Here is a 19,850-nt window from a genome sequence, read left to right on the forward strand (position 1 = left end):
CTTACCATATACAACCTCAAAAGGGTTGCAACTAGTGGTTTGGTTTGGTGAACGGTTGTAGACAAACTCTATTTGAAGTAAAACAAGATCCCACTGCTTGATATTCTTTCTTATAAAAAAATGATCTAAACACATTTTGCTAACCTTGATTTCATTCTCTTTTTATAGCTAAGACAACTTATATGGTTGAGGGTGATGCACTATTTTAAGGCTTAATTTCTACATCATAAAAGTAGAAATAACATTTTAAAAACTTTCACTATCAATTATAACATCACATACCTTATTATGAGCTGTGCTTTTAGTGTGAAATTTATTCTTATGTAACTAGTCCCTTTTCTCTACATGCACATCACTCAAGCTGTATTATATAATAAGTAAAGATTCAAGATCACTATAGGTCTCCTTAATATCTTCTTCAAGATCCTGGGGTACTTTAATAGGTTCTCTATCAACATATTCAAGATCTTCATTTTTAACCAACATAACTATCTTGAGATTTAGACACTAAAAATTTATATACCCAACTCCTTCGCACTTGAAGTCTCTAGGGGTGAGCAGATATCGGTTCAAATCGATTTAACTAACTGAAATTAATGAAATATGGTCATTTTGATTCAGTTTAGTCAGTTTTCGATTATAGTCAATTTTATAATTGATTAAATTGGTTAAATTGATCTGTTATCGATTTTTAAAATTGATAATCGAATTAACCGAATTAACCAATCTTATAATAACTAAGGGTAAATATGTATATTCCCCTAAAAAACTCTAAATTTAACTCACTTTTTCTAACCCACCCTACTCACGTCGTGCCCTCTTTCTGCTCTTTGCTCCCTCTCAGTCTCTTGCATCTTGCCGTGCCCTTTTTTTGCTCTTTGCAGTTTGCTCCCCTTTAGTCTTTTGCATCTTTGACTCCCTTTTAGTCTCTTACATCTTTGACTCCCTCTTAGTCTCTTGCTCGACTACTTCCCTCTTAGTCTCTTATTTCTTCAATTTATTGCACAAGATCAGACAATTGTAGAGATCGATTTTTCTTTGCTGTACAAGATTTACAGCCATCGTAAGTTTCTAAATCTTGATAACCTTTATTTTTTCTTTTGCAGTGATACTATAATAGTTGCCAAGATAGGATAAATTTTTTTTTGCTTCTTAAAGCTAGTGAGAAGTAGGCAAAAGTCTTTTCATATGTGTCCAGTGATATATTCTTCATGTTTGGTCTAACCTAAAGCATAAGAGGCACCAACCCAACCCCCAAGGTGTGCCGTAATGAAATAAAAGCCCCATTTTTTTTGCTGCTTTTGCAAAATGAAATAAAAGCCCAATTCTCTTTCCTAGGCTTTTCAGCATCTTTAGCAAACCTCAAATAGTCTCTACTTCCTTCATTGGTTTGGGTGTTCTTTCTTCTTCTGAGTGAGATCTCTTAGGAATCATAGTTCCCAATAGTGCTTGTCATCAAAGCATAAAATAAACTCTTGAAAAATGTTGTACTCCTTCAATTCCCCAAAATATATTTCCATTTTTTCATACATTTTTAATTTGGACATAATTTTAAAAATTTTACTTTTTATTTATATTTAAAATAATCATAATTTAAATTTAAATCATTGAAATTAATAATCTTTCATTTTTTTATAAATGAATTAAAATGTTGAATTTTTAGTGACATAAATGCAACTATCACAATTCACAACAATTAATGATTAATGTAAAGCTTATGAATCATTTAAATCAAAATTTGAATGGTTAAAAATTATAATCCCTACAAATTACTGGTAACATCCAAAGGCATTGAATTCTGAGTTGTCAATAATTGACATAATAAAGAGTTTCTGACTTCCTATTTCCTACCTATACTTTTTGGCTTTAGACATTGAATATTGAGTTATCATAAAACCTAAAACAAGCAACTAATGAATCTAAATTATGCTAGATACTTAAATTAAAAGCTAAAATAAATTAGCCTAAACTATGCTAGATACTTAAATTGTTCGTTGATAAAATAAGCAATTAATATATAGTTTGATCAACAGATTATTTCATTATTTGAATATCCAATGTGTTCAATAATTGTGTGACCACTACTTTATTATTGTTTCATTATTTGAATATAATTTTATTTTTATTTATTATTTTAATATAATTTAATTATTTATTTTTTATTGTTTGGATATAATTTGATCATTTGTTTTTTTTTTTTAAATGTCAAAAGAAGTGAATGATTCTACACCTAATCAAACACAATCGGCCTTTTCACTTTCTGCACATGATGAAGTAACAAAAAGTGAAACTGTAAATTTCAAAGTGATGAGATGAACATCTAAGTCATGGTCAGAGGTATGTGACCACTTTACTAAATTTGTTAAAGAGGAAGGTAATCGTAAAGCTTGGTGTAATTATTGTGACAGAGAATTTTTGTTGATCTTAAAAAGAATGGAACCATTGCTTTAAAAAATTACATGAATTCTTATAAAAAACTTTCTCATGTTAGTGGGGATGATGGCACTCAAACAGAATTGGTGTTGCCATCAGGAGGAGCGGAATCTTTAGGCACATAAAAATTTAATCAAGATGCTATTAGAAAAGCTGTAGCTAAAATGATCATTCTAAATGAGTTACCATTTGGATTTGTGAAGTCGAAAGGATTTAGGTATTGTATGTCAGTTGCATGTCCTAGATTTCATGTACCATCATGATGGATAGTTGCTACAGATTACTATCAATTTTATCTTGATGAAAAGACTTATTTAAAGCAATTCATGAAATCATCTTTCACAATAGTATCTCTTACTACTGACACATGAACCTCATTACAAAGGATCAATTATATGTGTCTTATGACTTATTTCATAGACAAAGATTGAAAACTAAACAAAAAGATATTAAAATTTTATCTCATTTCTAGTCACAAAGGTGAAGCTATTGGTAAGGCAATTAAAAAATGTTTCCGTGATTAAGGGATTAATAAGATTTTTACTGTTACAGTTGATAATGCTAGTTCTAATAATGTTGCAATTGCATATTTAAGAAAAAAATTTAACAATGCTAAAAGTAATATTTTATGAAGCAAATATCTTCATTTGAGATGCATTGCACATTTTGTTAATCTTATTATTTGTGATGGATTAAAGGAAATGAATAAAACAATTACTTGTGTTATAGAGGCAATAAGATATATGAGACAATCACCTACTAGGTTAGCTAAGTTTAAAGAGTGTGTTATGAATGAACATATTCAAAGTAAAAGTTTATTGTGTTTGGATGTCACTAAATGAAATTCTACTTATTTGATGTTGGATGCAACTCAAAAGTTTAAAAGGGCATTTGATGCATTTGATAAAGTTTATCTTTATTATAGAGGTGAGCTTTTGATGGGAGATAGGGTGCCCGATCAAAATGATTGGGCAATTGTTAAGAAGTTTTATCTTTTCTTACAACAATTTTATGATCTCACTGTGAAAGTTTTAAGTGCTTCTTACGTCACATCTAATAATTTTTTTGATGATATATGTGATGTTTATTCCATTTTATGAGAATGGCAATTAAAACCTGATATTGAGTTAAATGCAATGGCAAAGAGAATGAAAGATAAATATGATAAGTATTGAAGAAATATAGAGAAAATGTATATGTTGGTTTATATTGCTTCCCTTCTTGATATTTCAAAAATGTTTCTTTTTGTTGAATATTGCTTCATGAAAATTATTCTTCTGATGAAGCTTCATTGATGATTAAAAAAGTACAACAAGCAATAAAAGACTTATTTAATGAATACAAAAGAATATTAGAACTTTAGTCTGAGCAAGTTGGTAAAAGTAGTCAAGTAAGCCAAATGTCACAGCCCACCGATGATGAAAGTGGAAATGGAATGACAAAAAAAAAGGAAAGCTTTAAGTCCAAGTACAAAAGGTGTATGATTGAACGTGGCAAAGATGAACATAAATCAGAATTGGCTAAATATTTGAATAAGGAGCCTGATGATGACAATAGTGATGACTTTGATGTTTTAACTTGGTGAAAACTCAATAGCCATAGGTTTCCTATCTTTTCCCATTTAGCTTGTGATATATTGACAATTCTTATATTCATAGTTGCTTCCGAATCTACTTTTAGCACTGGTGGTAGTGTGCTTGATGCATATAGGAGCTTTTTAACTCTTAAAATTGTACAAGCCCTTATTTATGCTCAAGATTGGTTATGGAGATCTTCTAATCTTGATTCATTTCAACCTGAATATGATTTGACACAACTTGACAAAATGGATTTGGGTAATATTTTATTTATACCATCATTTATTTTTTAAGTATGATTTTTTTTTTAAAGCTTACTTTTGTTTTTTTTGTTTATATATTTTTAGATTTATCAAAAATTACCTTAGATGTAGTAATTGATTAAGAAAAAGGTGTATAGACCTTTTGAGGTAATTTTATTATTAATTTTTATGAATATTTGTATTTTAAAAATATTTATTTTATTCTTTAATAACTAATTAAGGTTTTGATCGCTTTAACATCTTAACAATGAAAGATATGCACCAAAGCTATGGGGTTTATGTACGAATGCTATTAGAGCTTGGAATGTCCTTTAATTAGCTTGTTTTATGTTTTTTATGAACTTTTATATCCATTTGCCAACTCGGAGTGTCCTTAGCTTGTTTTATGTTATGTATGAGTTGTTAGCTCAATTTGCCAACTTAAAATGTCTTTTATGTTTTGCACCAAAGTTATGATAACCATATTTGCTTGATTTAATTTTTTAAGTTGGCCTGTTGACCCTTGAAAACTTGTTTATGTGTTGAAATGACAATTATTATGTATTGATGGCTTTGTTTGTTATTTGATATATGTTAGAGTAATAATTTTTAAAACTTATTTTTTAATTTATTTTGATTAAATAAGTTTATATGAGTATTTATTTGTCCTTTTTCTTGTAAAATATTATAGAAATTATTAAATTCTTTAGTGATTTAGTTTGAATAGTATGTGAATTTGAGTTTTATTGGATTGAATTTGTAGCTAAATAATTATTCAAAATAAGAGAAAAATGATGAAAATTTTGGTTATTTAACTGAATTAACTGAACCAAATCGATTTTTGATCGGTTCAATTAAATTGGTTAGTTAAAATTTTATTGATAGGTTGGGTTACTAGTAGAATAAAAGTTGGTTAATTAGGTTATTAATATTTTAAGATCGAACTAACCGAATCGACTGATTGCTCACCCCTAGAAGTCTCTTTAGGTTTGAGTGTTAATATTACTAGATTGTAGTTTGTTAGAAATTACTTCTTTTTTAGGTGTAGATTTGAAGAGGGTTTGGTAGAAACACTGTTCTTGAACATGCTTCCCCTGTTAATGAATTTTCTACCGAAAGATCCCTTTGCTTCAAGTTATGGAGCCTAAAAAAGATATCTTATCGAAAGTTATCCAAGAGATACTTTCTCTTCAACTCTCTTTTCATCTTCTCCTAGATTGTAATTTTTTTTCTACCTTATATTTTTCTTTGCTTTTTCAGATGTTTTCATCAAAAAGATGATGATTTCTGAGTTTAATGGCCACTAGCTTCATCTTATGATATTCAGGGGTATCATGGTATTCAAATATGCGTCCCACCGTATGTAGCTAATCTAAGAATTATTTGAGTTACATCTTCTCTTTGAACTCAGGAATCTTTATTTTCAAATTAAATATGCTATGTTGAAGTTGGTTTCTGCATAGATAGTCTCTAACTTGTTGTGGGTGAGATATAATGTTATCATCAAAATCGTTGTTGTTTTCAGGGTATGAATTGGTTTCTCCTTCACTTTCTTCATTCTTCTTTCATTGTCTCATTATCTTCTTTCTCTCTCTTCTTGTATATACAGCTGATGTTGTAGTTAAAAGATCCGTTGCCACATCTCCTCTATAAGGGCATCCTTTGAGTCAACATTGGTAGTTATTGCAACATCTTGTTGGCTTTAACCTCTTTTGTTGGTACTTGACGACAACGACCTACCATAGTCTAATATTAATTTGATGTCGAAAATTGATGTTTGAGATGCGAAGATTAACTGCAAATAAAAAAACTCACAAAAAAGATAACTCATAAGAATTTGAATAATGGTAGAATATGATTATTAGATTAAAATGGATAAATGTTCACCACCAAGACTAGAAATTAAGGTATACAGAAACACCACTCTAAAAATTCTAATCAATGATACTGAACAATAAAAGTTTATCACTCTAGGAAATCCACCAAAGAGATACAAAACTTGAAGAACAATCTAAAAGATTACTTAAGGATAAAAAAAACTTTATTCTGCCTTCTACCAAAGAATAATAAAAAATGTATAGGCTAGGAACATCCCTCTAAGCATGGAGACTTTCAGATTGCATTGTTAGAATCATGCCTAAAATCATGAGATTTGCATATGAACATAATTTACCTATTTATTTTTGCAGATTACATGATAATGAACTTGATCACAATCCTATCCATATTCATACTCTTTTTTTCCAGCTAGTGTAAATGCAATCTCTCTATTTCAGTCCACCTTATTTTTATATTTATTTAGTGGATTTGGACCAAGAATAAGACCCTCTTATTTTTGAATAAGACACCTTAGTCTCAACCCAAGTTGTATGTTGTGCAAACATTCCGGTGTTAGCTTGTGACTATTTTTTTATGAGGGACATCTTTCTTTTAGAGAATCGACGTCCATTAATGATTAACTAGGAAGAATAGCTGTTGCTTTTGAATTTTTGGATATTCTTCCCTTTCTTTGCCACGTGAATTAAAATGTTTAGCTAGCTAGAAGTGTCACGGACCTAAAGAAGAGTCTTGAATCCCACATCAAACATAATAGAAGGGTCACTAGGTTATAAAAGGGTTCACACCATCTCTCTTTTGTGAGGCGCCTTTTGTAGGACAAAATCGTGAGGCCAGGGAGGGCCAGAGCGGACAATACCTCACAAGAGTGTGAACCGTGACGGTTAGGCTGATCTGGGACGCCGGAAGGGTGAATGCTCGGGTCCCGAAGTCGCGCTGGTTCAGAGCTTAAGTCTCGTCTTGTGACAAGTGGTATCAGAGCCAGCCCTAAACCATTCGATCCACGCCAAACGCCTCGAGAGAGGTAGGCAAGGTGACCAGCCTCCGTGACGAGGGCGTCACGAGGTTGGGTGCGGGAGAATGTCACAGACCTAAGGAAAAGTCCTGAATCCCATATCGAACATAATAGGAGGGTCACTGGGGTATAAAATGGTTCACACCACCTCTCCCTTATGAGGTACCTTTTATAGGATAAAATCGTGAGGTCAGGGGGGGTCAGAGCGGACAATACCTCACAATAGTGTGAACCGTAGCGGTTAAGTTGATCTAAGACATCGAAAGGGTAAATACCCGGGTCCCGAAACCGCGCGGGTTCGGAGCTTAAGTCTCGACCCGTGACAGAAGCACTTAAAGATGTAAAACCTTAATCATATGTTAACAGATATTGCCCTTGACAGACATGCTTAATTCTATGTTAAATTTTAATACAATATTAAATCTAAAATCAATTCACAATAAATAAACTTACTATTCGAAATTCATATCACATTATAAATCTATTATAATTAGAGGTGATATTCATATCACGTGATATATTCATTATTATTACATGTGAAGAGAGCATTAAAATGGTGATTATAAAAATAAATCTCGCATCAGTTAGCTTAAAGGCATCCCAAGTATTAGAACAGGCCGATGTTATCTCCTTTGTGATATATCCATTAAGCTGTGAAATTCATGTCACCCAATAGGTATGTTATTTCTGATGAGAGGAGTATTACCGGAAATAAAACAAATCTATTTATATTGGAGGCGAATCTGAAATATTTTTAGCTGTTAAATCATGCAAAACTACTGAGCTCAACCAACAAATCAGGTTGGAAACAGTGCCAAAAATAACTAAGGTCGGTTGATACTTTTCAAATCGATTTGACAGATCATTGGTTGGTGACTCTCCCCAAAAGATGATATATATTATCCTTGCAAAAGTTTAACCTATTATTTGGTATCTTGTTCTCCTTCCCTGGCTATTATCCCGACTTTTAAAGCGAGAAAATGACTTATAACCGGCATCTCTCCGAATTGGCTAATAATTTTCAGTCCATGTGGTGTTACTGTTACATTAAGAACAGAACGAATACTCCAAAGGGATTCGATCAAGGTAGTAAATGGTAACCATGATCATTAAATTATCTCCATCAACCACGTTTGAACCAAAGGCCTTTTACATATACCCTTCTTTAAACCAATTTAACCTTTCAGAATATCAACCAGACCAAATGTGGCATGAATTTTTTCTGAGAAATGTTTTCTAAGATTTCTTAGACATTGATACCAAATTTCAGCAGCATTAGATTTCTTAGACTTCGTTTATAGTTCACAGTCTCCTAATTCAAATCAATTTTTTTAATTTAAAATTTAATTTAATTGATTTATATAAATATTTTTAAGAAGTAACATTTTTTAGAGTTTAAATCCAAACACTTGTAATATTTTTTTTTTCAAATTATGATCTCTGATGTACCAAAAAAAATATCATTCTTTGTCCAGTAATAGATTTCATGTCTCAGTTTTTTTTTTTCTCTCTCCTTTTAATTTCTTCTTATTATTTCATAGTACATCCGGCTCTCCCGCTTCGATCACAACGATGCTTTAGCCTCCTATTTGTCAAAACCAATCTATCAGCAAGATCTTGCTAAGATATACCACAACCATGCATGGCAGCCAAAGAAACCATCCAATATTGTCATATGTGCTAAAAGAACAACCCTGAAACATCACTAGCTTTAATCATTTGATAAAATGCCATGATAATTTGAGGGTCTGGATTTCAAGATGTGATAGGGAAGGGTGGGGGAGACCATCTGGACTTGAAAACTTAAACGGCAATTAGACCTGAATGCCATTAACTCAGGAGTAACTAGCAGCTCAAGTAATTAATTTCTATCTAAGTTATCTGTAACCAGTTATCCTAATCTAGCATACTAAAAGATTCTTATTTTTAATTATTTGTAATCAAATTAAGGTCATATTCCATATATAAGATTATTGATAGAATATGATAGTAATTATTTTTTATTATATTTGATTTATATCTAAAGAGAAAGATAAAGATTGCAAAGAGAATTAATATCCTCTTAATATAAGATTATTCAATCTTTTCAAATGAAAAAAATTATTTTTAATTGATATGATTAAACTTATATTTTTAATTATACCCTTAAAATTTATATTAATAATTTAAATTGTATAAACTTTAAAAAAAGATAATTTTGACAAATAAATAAATTATCTTATCATAATCTTTAAATATATAAAATATGAAATAAGATGACATTATTTGATCTAATTATATTCATAATATCACTTTCTTATATTTTATCATATTCTTATACACCTAACAAAATTTAAAAGACTTTTATTTGTAATTAGGATCTCAATATATAAATATTTTTGTTTGTCACTCGATACATCAAGGTTTAATTTCTTACAATTAAGAGTGAGCAATGGATTAGTTTGATTTTAAAGAAAAAAAAAAACTGACTTAATCAACCTTCTTAAAAGCAATCAAAATTACTCGATCTATTTTTTATAAAATATAATCAAATAGGTATAAAGTCAATCAATTTAGTGGAAAAAATAAAATTTTTCACATTTTTTACCATCAAATTTGAATAATAATTTGACAACAATTTCCTTACATCAATGTCATGTTTTCATTCTTAAAAATATAAATAAAATTTTTTTTAATTTATTAAAAAATCAATTATTTAATTGATTCGATTATTAATTTTAAAAATAAAAAATTGATCTAATTAATCAACTAAAATCATTTTATCATTATAAAAACGAATTAACCAAATCAATTTTCTATTTGGTAAATTCAATTGATTTCCATCCATCAACACCGTTGAACCGGATTATGCTCACCTGTCACGACTACCTCCAACGGCATTGAAAACATATAAACTGTTTTTTTATTTATTATTTTGACGGGTTAATCCAAATAACCATAATAACAACCAGCGGAATTTCAAAAAGTCTTCTCCCATGGTCTCCGGGAAATGGCATTGCCAACAACTTCAGTCACCATATCTCTTTCCTCTCCATCTCCTCCCTTCTTCAGACGCTCCTTACAAACTCCTCCAAAACCACCCATCTCTTTCCCTCCTCTCCAATTGCAAAACCTTCCTAACCCTCAAACAAGCCCTCTCCCATATCATCAAAACTGGCCTCCACCACACCCAGTTTGCTCTCAGCAAGCTCATCGAATTCTGCGCCATTTCGCCCTTTTACTCTTTGAATCCATTGATGAACCTAATCAAGTTATTTGGAACACAATGATTAGAGGTCTGGTATTGTCCCGAACTTTTATACTTTTTCGTTCGTTTTAAAATCTTGCGCGAAAATGGAAATTACCCGGGAAAGGAGACAGATTCATGGACAAGTCTTGAAGCTTGGGCTTGATTCTGATGCCTTTATTCATACTTCCCTTATTAATATGTACGCTCAAAACGGTGAACTGGATAATTCGCGATTGGTGTTTGATAAAAGTCCTCTCAGAGATGCGGTCTCTTATACAGCGCTGATAACGGGGTCCGTTTCGATTGGTTGTATGGAAAATACTCGAGAGCTTTTTGATGAAATTCCCATACGAGATGTAGTGTCGTGGAAAGCAAGGATTGCGTGGTACGTTCAAACTGGTCAACACGAAGTGGCCTTGGCCTTTGTCACAGAGATGATTGGAGCCAATGTTTTGCCTAATGAAAGCACATTGGTTACGGTCCTTTCGGCTTATGCTCAGTCAGGTTCTCTCGAATTAGGGAAGTGTGTTAGATCATGGATTGACGAACATGGACCTGGTTTTATTGGTTACGGTCCTTTCGGCTTATGCTCAGTCAGGTTCTCTCGAATTAGGGAAGTGTGTTAGATCATGGATTGACGAACATGGACCTGGTTTTAATATTCATCTTATTAATGCACTTATTGATATGTATTCTAACTGTGGTGATTTGGTCACAACTTTTAATTTGTTTGAGGGTTTAGAGCAAAGGATGTGATTTAATGGAATGTGCTGACTGGTAGTTATGCACATATGAACTGCTATAAAGAATCATTAGGGCTTTTTTGGGGAATGCTAAGATCAAATATAGAGCCGAGTGATATTACTTTCTTAAGCACTCTTCCAGCTTGTGCTAACCTCGGTGCTCTTGATCTTGGCAAATGGATTCATGCTTATATAGACAAGAACTTTCAAAATTCAAACAATATCTATCTTTGGAAGAGTCTTATTGATATGTATGCTAAGTTTGGAAGTATAGAAGCAACACAACAATTTTTAGTTGTATGAAACAGAAAAGTTTGGCTTCTTGGAATGATATTTGGGCTAGCAATGCATTGACAGAGAAGGCCCTTGAGCTTTTCTCACGAATGACCAGTGAAGGATTTAAACCTGATAATATTACGTTCATTGGCTTGTTGACTGCTTGTAGTCATGCTGGTTTGTTTGATCTTGGACGTATGTACTTTAGTTAAATGGTCCAAGAATATGCAATGTCACCTGACTTGCAACATTGTAGATGCATAGTAAATCTTCTGGGGCGAGCTGGATTGTTTGATGAAGCAGAGGCTTTGATTCAGAATTTGGAATGAAGCCAGATGGTGCAATCTGGGGTTCTTTGCTTCGAGCTTGTAGAGTTCATAAACGCGTTGAGTTAGGTGAACCGTGGCCAAGCATCTGTTTTGAGTTGTAGCCTGAAAACCCTGGGGCATATGTGCCTTGTTAAATATCTACGCATGAGCTGGTAGATGGGATGATGTAGCTCAAATAAGAACCTTGTTAAATAACAAGGGAATGGTGAAAGTTCCTGGTTGCAGCTCTTTTGCAAATAATGATGTTGTTCATGAGTTTCTGTTGGCACGCTTTTGGAGAAGGCTAGATTTGTGCCTGATGCATCAGAGGTGCTTCAGGACATGGATGAGGAATGGAAGGAAGGGGCCTTGAGTCATCATAGCGAGAAGTTAGCAATTGCTTTTGGATTGATCAGTGTAAAGCCAGGGACAACAATTAGAATTGTAAAGAATCTTCGTGTGTGTGGAAATTGCCATTCAGCTACAAAGCAGATATCGAAGATCTTCAACAGAGAAATTATTGCCAGAGACAGAAACCGCTTCCACCATTTCAAAGATGGTTTCTGCTCATGCAACGATTACTGGTGAAACCTTATCAACTTGCAGTTATATTTGGGAAGAATTTAAGGGGCACATCCAAATCAAAGTCTATAAATTTTGTCAATATCACTTGTAAATACATCCAGTCCAGGTTTGCTGGATAGATGGAAATCAATTTTCTTACTGAAGAAAGCTCTGAACCTTGTAAATTAAAACCCACTTAATGTTTTATATATATAGACGATGGATTATACAACAACCGGAAGAAATGGCTTCTTAGAATACAAATTCCCCTCTCCCCCACCCCTTCTTTATATCCCTTTTCTTAGCCAAGAGAACAGTAATGATTATGGATTGCAAGCCATATCAACTCAAATTCATGCCTCCATGTTAGAGACATGCCTGAAGGAGTTCTTCCGTGCCGTAGCCAAAACGGTCTTGTCTGCAACTATAAAATAAGCAGCTCCAGCCACTATAATATAATCGAAACTTAATTAGCAAAAGGAAATTATTACAAAAAGAAGATCTTGATATACTGGTAAAAAGAGGATGATGATGATGAAAACCTGTGGAGATTATGAGAGCTTGTGCTGTGTGATTAAGATTGGTTCTTGCCCAAGGCAGCATCCTTACACTGGCCAGCTACATATGCACGTCAAGCGCAACGGATTGAAATGTTAGATTTAATCGTCCCTAAGAAATGACGGATCTATTACTACAATAATGAAGCTGTCTTTCATATACTTACAGTTGGAATGGCAGTGGCCATGCTAGCAACAATGGCTGCCTTGGCTCCAGCAGCTACGCCCTCTGTTGGTGCAAAAGAAGAAACAGATTATCATTTAAGTTATATGAAAATCTGATTATTTTAGCATTAATTACTTTATGAGATTGATCAAACCAAATCTCAAGCTATCATGATCACCAATCCATAGTTCTTGACTGTCAGATGTTCAACTTCAAACTCCCATATCCAATAATCATAGCCAGGACACAACTGAAGCTGTGCCTGAAAATGGTACAAAAAGAATAAAGAAGAAAGCTAAAAGGAAATGGAAACATACCATGCGAGCAGCCCTTTGCCATGGCCAGCTTTTGGTCAAGTGAAGCCAAGTTAGCAGATTGAGCAACATTTTTAGCCATTGTAAAAGAAAATATGATTTCCAACAAAACAAATGGCCTTATGAATGAAGCAAATTAAAGACAAAGATATGCAGAAGAAAATTTAGACTGCTATTAAGTGTGTTCCTGAAGCTTTGATTGAAGAGAATGAAAGAACTGCAAGGGTATTTATAAGGCAAATCTGGATAATGGATTGGAGTGGTTGAGAGAAAGGGACAGTGCCTCAGCCCTCAGTTGTTGGGGATTTAGAGTTTGATGGTTTCACTTGAATTCTAGCGTCCGAGACACTGGTTTTTTACTTAGATTTCCGCTACTGTCGGTTAGGTTCTGCAGCTCTGTTCCCTATACCTATATATTAAATTTGGGTAATGTGTTGGTCAACCGTACATGATGGAGGGATGCTGAGCAGCACACTTTTTTTTTTTCATTTTTTTTCTTATTTTTAATTTTTTTTATAGCTTTTATTTTCTAAAAATGAGACTTAATTTATTTCAATTTCTTTTTTATCTTTTTAAGAATAAAAATATTATATTTATAAATAGTTAACACCCATCTATTTATTATATAAATTCTATTTATTTTAATTTTTGTTTCATCCCATTTAAAGTGTAAACATGATATTTTATGTTTCTTTCTTTTTTACTTTTTATTTTTATTTTTTAATTTAAATAAATTTATGAAAAAATCCAATCGAAATATTCATGTGGCACCTTAATTTGAATTTTTTACTTTTTAATTACATAAATTTTACAACAAAAGAGGCCTTTTTTTTTTAATTTTAATCTTTTTGTGTGTGGAATCAATTTGAAACTAAGATTATGCTGCATTTTTTTTTTACTTTTACTTTTTGATTATTTCTTTTTATATATTAATTATTAATTATTTAGATTTTATTTTTTGGTGACTCACTTAATATCAAGAGTATGTCACGTGTCAAGTTATTTGATTCTTTTTTTTTATTTATATTTTTTTATTTATTGATTTAATTAATATTTTTAAATTTCTTAAAGTATGACCCGTTTGATCTAATAATTAAAAATCTATTCTTTTATTTTTTTGTTATTTTTTCTTTTAAATTAGATAATTATTTATTTTACTTTATGTTTATATATGTGTTATATTAATAATGTCATTATTTAATATCTTAATTTAATAAAAATACTATAATTATATATAATTAAAATATAATCAATTTATCTGTCAATCCATTTATTATATAAATTTTTCTAATTTTGATTATTATTTGACTCTTATTCAATATGTTAACGTGATATTTTATATATTTTTTAAGTTTTTAATTTTTTAATTTTTTTACAAGTTTTTAATTTTTGTTTAAATAAATTTAAAAAAAAATTCTATCGAAGTGTTCATACGACACCTTAATTTAATTTTTTAGTTTTTTTTGTTTTTATAATTACATAAATTTTACCAAAAACAAATCGATAAGTAGGCAAAACAATTCATGTTCAATAGGTTTTAATCTAATTCGATCTAATAGTTGGTTTTTTTATTTTATTTTATTTATTTATTTATTTTTTTAATTAGATCTTTTTTGTAAAAATATAATGTTAATAGAGATACTCACATGGCATCTTTTTTTTGTATTTTGTATTTATTTTTAATTAAATTATTTTTACAATAAATTAATATTATAAATAAAGATACCAAAACAATTAGTATCTAATAAATTTCTATCATTCTCGATTCAATATGAGCATATTTGTAAAAAAATTAATATCAAATCAATTTTTTTAATAAAAATCAAAGACAAATAAAAACCAAATTTAGTCCTCTGTGCTAAGCTACCCTATAATATATATATATATATATATAAAATATTTTATTATTTATTAAATTTTATGTTTATAAATGTATTCATCATTTTTTTTTGTTTAACGCTTGGTATTATTTAAAAAATAAAAATTATTTTATATAATTTATATTTTGTGAAAATAAAAAATTAATTTAGGTATCCACGTTCATCTTCATTTGGATTTTTTTAACTTTATTTGTTTCTCTTTTTCAAATTTGGTAATTTTTTTTAAATGATGAATAAAAATAGTAAAATAAAAAATTCTAACTAACGGCAATGCTCGAACATTCCACTTTGTGTCTTTAATTTTTGAAAGACAAAATGTGACAAAAAATTGATAAAGTATTGTACCCTTATATTATGTTAGGTGTATAAAATATGATAGATTAGATAAAATGATAATTATTTTATATTATATTTGATTTATATATAAAAAAAGAGATATTATTAAAAGAATATTATCTTCCTATTGGTATATGATTATTTAATCCTTTCAAAGTGAAAAGGATTATTGTTAATTCATGAAAATTGAATTTGTATATCCTATTATACTATTAAAAATTACATCAATAATTTAATTATATAAATTTTGAGAAAATATAATTTTAACTAATAAATAAATTATCATATCCTAATCTTTATATATATCAAATTTAAGATAAGATGACATTATTTATTTTAATCTTATTCTAATATTATTTTATTATATTTTGTCATAATATTATATATCAAATATAACTTTAGTTTCCTTAATTTTTTAAGGATAAAATGTGACAAAAAAATTGATATTGTATCTTTAGTTACTAAGAAATTCAATTGTCCTTAATTACTAGGTTAGAAAATAGGTACAAAACAACTGAAATTGAATTACAATGCAACTTTTATTATAAACGAAAATTTTTAAGTCTTGTCTTTTGCATTATTTTCTCCTGAATCTAGTGGATTGTTAAAAAATTATTATTTCACAAATCTCTCCTGATGCATTTGAATGGGATACTTGAATGAAGTAAAAATAAGAGAGAATTTTAAAATTTACGTTAAATTTCAAAAGCAAATTTAAATATCTTAAATTCTTTTTTGAAATTTTACTTAAATAGTTATATTTCAAAATTACTCCAAATCCTTTACTTCTTTAGTACACATGGCCATCATAAAATACAAAAATAAAAAATAAATATCATTTTATTTGTTATTTTAATAATATTTATATATTTTTATAAATATAATGATAGACGTATAGAATATTTATTTTTATGTTTAATATCATTATTTTTTTATTTCATCAAATTTTAATAGATTGATTTTTTAAAATATTTATTCAAACAAAATGATTAGAAATACTAATTACAAATGCTAAAATTTTGAAATAATAAATTTTAAAATGTTTAAATTTTAATTTTTTAAAATTCTTCGTCCAAAACCATTACTGATGGATTCAAACTTAAACAATAAAAAAATAGCAAATTCTTTTTGCCACGTTATTCACCTGTACACAAAATCCATAATACTAATTGCATTTTAGTTGAATTTATTTTATCTTTTTCAAAGTCTCTTTTTCTCTTGATGGAGTTTGCAGCTACCACTGGTTTAAGCCAAAGCTATCACAAAACCATGGGTGGCCCTTTTGCCTAGGGTGATTTTTGGAATATGTTGTATTTCATGGATCTGCAGTGACCATCAGAACGACACGTGTCCTGAAAAAAGGGGATGGAGCTCGTGGGATTCACTTTTTTACGCCGGATCTAAATTTTTTTAAGAGTATTTATTTATAATATATAAAAAATTATAAATAAAGATTTATAATTTTTTACGTTATTATAGTATTACAAGTTTTCACATAACAAAATAATTATATCATTGCTAATAATATTAAATTTATCATTTTTAATATATGTAATTAAATATTTATTTAATAAAAAACTATTAATAAATTTTTTAATCTTATAGAAAAAATAAATATTTATAAAAATTTTTTAAAATTACTATATTTTTTTTCAAAATTTATTATTTTTTAATTTTTATATGTCAATAAACACTCTAGCATAAGCTTTGGATCCGCTACTGTCGTTGTAGGCTGCTACTGACAACATTGTAAAAATGTTTGATGGGTTTCTTCCGTAGTTCAGGGTTTCTGGTTGAGTGGGTGGCCTACGGCCTGTCTGGTGGTGAGTTATCTGACGGTATTGGGTGCATTATATGTCGGTGGCGAGCTTCAAACCGAGGGTTAAGATTTTAAAATTATTAAAAAAAAAAAAAGTGGTTAGGAGCAAAAATAAAAGATATTTTTTTATATTTGCATTTTATCATTTAAATCAAAGATCAAAAAAAGGAGATAAAAAGAAAAAAAATAGGAAAGTAAGAAAAATATTAGATTGAATAAATAGTATCACGATGACTTTAATTATAAATGAAAAGTGAAAGATTTATGAGAAAAAAAAATGATATAATCAAGTCAAAATAATATTATATATATTAAATCGATTCAAAAATAAAAAATATATTTAATTATTTATTAATAGATTCTGATAAAAAAAAATATCAATTTACCTTCTATACCTAAAAATACCTTCAACGTTATGCATATGACACAGAAATTGTTTAGAACTTGAAGGCTAAAGTTTTTTTTTATAATTTTTTTATGCAGATATGTTTGCAGGTTTGCAGGACTACACATTCTTAGAAGATTTATGCAGGACCATACATTCATTCGTTGTTGATCCATAAACTCTTACTCAAAGCAAGTGGAGTTAGGTTTGAGTAAATTTCTTTGTCCATAACTTGTCCAAATGATTTTAGCATAGCCCATCTTTTAAACCCTAATACATTTGTTTTAGTCCACACCCAAATTTTGTTTGGGCTTCAACTTCTGAGTTTTTGCAGTATCAGTCAGTCCATTATTTTTGTTGACGCCTTGCTTTATAACAAGGACTCTGTAACTTAACAAATGAAGTTGGCATAGTTATGGTTAGAGGATTCAAAATGAAACTGAGCTAAAAAAATTCATCAGAATCAAATATTCGAATTCAAAATGATTCATATTGAAAATGACGAAAATCTAAAATGATTTGAACTCAATATTTTCCAATATAAAACTAAAATAATCACATCCGAATCCAATTATTTGTCACCTCTAATTATCGCAACGAAAAAAATTGACACAATGACGATATTGATGGGTATGCAAGTGGATTAGATGTAGAATTTTTGAATCGTCAAATTAAAAAAAAAAAATTTCTGATCTGAATCAATTTTCTTTACTTGACCTATAAAGGTTGAGTCATTTTTTCTGATCAAATTTTTAAATCAAGAGTTTGATTACTTATTATTCTTAGCAAAGAAGTTTAATGAAGCTTTTTGGCAATCCTGTCTTGCATGTTACCCTGGGTAAGCAAGATTTTTAAGTAAGCAAAGTTTAGTTCTAAAACCTAAAAGGAAGTGAATAAAGGAAGGATATATTCGTTTACTTGAAGATCCCCATGACATTTGCCTACCTGTTGGCTGATGAGCATTCCCCACTTTGTATCACTTTCTGTCATTTTCCTCTGGTGAAACCTGCCCATGAATCTGTGAGAATTTGGGAATACTAGACTAGAGGTAACCCTGTCACCTTCTCCATGCAAACACAATCAATTAAGGTTCTCTGTGGATAACAACGGTTTCCAATAAAAAGGATATGGAACCTGGTATGTTCATATTTTTAGAGAATCAAACTTTCATATTTATATTTAACGAATATGTGCCGGATACATACACTAAGATAAATGAAAAATCAGAATAACATAGCTCATGTTTCTAGTTGATTGTAACTTTTATAATTTCTTATTATCTCTTGTTCTTCCTTCTCATCTACGAATTAATGGGATGAAAAACCAATTAAAAAATGATGAATCATGAATTGGGTCTAATTTTTATATAAAAAAGAGACAGTCAAATAATCACTCTCCTCAATATAGTTAAAGTTTGATTAGTATGTGAATAAGTTTTGACATGATTTGAGAAGAGAAATTTGCAAATACTAAAAGTCAAAACCCTAACTTTATGAAAAATTTACCTTTTTTAAAAATGGTGGATAAATTTTTTGAGCTAAGTGTGAGATTCATGGTCTAATTCTTTATATTTCTTTATATTCTAATAATCATGTAAGTGGTTGTCACATGAAATAATCTATTCTCTCTTTCTCATATGTTATCATCATCTCTGATTTATACCCCAAAAACCTTTATAATCATTTTTTCATAAACTCACTCTGCCATAACCTACTAAACAATAGCTTTGAGTGGATAAATGAATGGAAGGTGAAATTTATTCCTCCAATGAATTTTTAATTTACTTTTATTCTTGCTTTTGTTTGGGAGAAAAAGAGACAGCAGGAAAACATGCATGGTTGATTATTTGTTCTTTTTTTTTTTTTCCTTGTCTTTGATCGGTGAAAGGACATGTGAATGCGTGACTATAAAAGTGCTCATTTTGTGAAAAAAAAAATGACTTCTCGTGGGAATCACATTGGAACAATTATGGGATCTCTTCCTTTTACCCAAATATTAATTGAGATGTAAAAAAACACTATATAAAAATAAATTAAATGTTAATTAATTCAAAGCATAGAAAACTAGAGGCTTAATTACAATAATTAATGTATAAAAATCTTCTCATTAGCAGGAGAAACAACTCTTCCTTTTGATGTTATACATGATTTTTTTGTTCTTTCGCTTCCTA

The 19,850-nt window shown here is 29.8% G+C and overlaps 1 protein-coding gene and 1 pseudogene across 1 annotated transcript; one reads left to right on the top strand and one right to left on the bottom strand.

Annotated features, from left to right (window-relative positions):
- The first annotated feature begins 9,980 nt into the window (after positions 1 to 9,980).
- Positions 9,981 to 12,394, top strand: LOC111299057 (pentatricopeptide repeat-containing protein At1g08070, chloroplastic-like; annotated as a pseudogene).
- On the bottom strand, positions 12,286 to 13,693 carry LOC111299058 (early nodulin-93-like). Its single transcript, XM_022893986.2, has 4 exons — positions 13,264 to 13,693; positions 12,948 to 13,009; positions 12,766 to 12,841; positions 12,286 to 12,671 (listed from the first exon to the last, which is right to left on the bottom strand). The coding sequence occupies exons 1-4, from the start codon at positions 13,340 to 13,342 to the stop codon at positions 12,577 to 12,579; spliced, it is 312 nt and encodes a 103-aa protein (XP_022749721.2). The 5' UTR covers positions 13,343 to 13,693; the 3' UTR covers positions 12,286 to 12,576.
- Between the last annotated feature and the right edge of the window lie 6,157 nt (positions 13,694 to 19,850).

Source organism: Durio zibethinus, chromosome 18, assembly GCF_047325235.1.
Source record: "Durio zibethinus cultivar Kanyao isolate XHJ-2024 chromosome 18, ASM4732523v1, whole genome shotgun sequence".
NCBI classification, from domain to species: domain Eukaryota; kingdom Viridiplantae; phylum Streptophyta; class Magnoliopsida; order Malvales; family Malvaceae; genus Durio; species Durio zibethinus.

What these genes read in the sequence shown, in the direction of transcription:
- LOC111299058 (XM_022893986.2), bottom strand. Translation starts at nt 13,342, where the DNA reads ATGGCTAAAAATGTTGCTCAATCTGCTAACTTGGCTTCACTTGACCAA. An exon ending in GGCAAAGGGCTGCTCGCATG is followed by an intron (nt 13,010 to 13,263) that starts GTATGTTTCCAT and finishes TTGCACCAACAG; the next exon opens with AGGGCGTAGCTGCTGGAGCC. An exon ending in TGGCCACTGCCATTCCAACT is followed by an intron (nt 12,842 to 12,947) that starts GTAAGTATATGA and finishes GTGCATATGTAG; the next exon opens with CTGGCCAGTGTAAGGATGCT.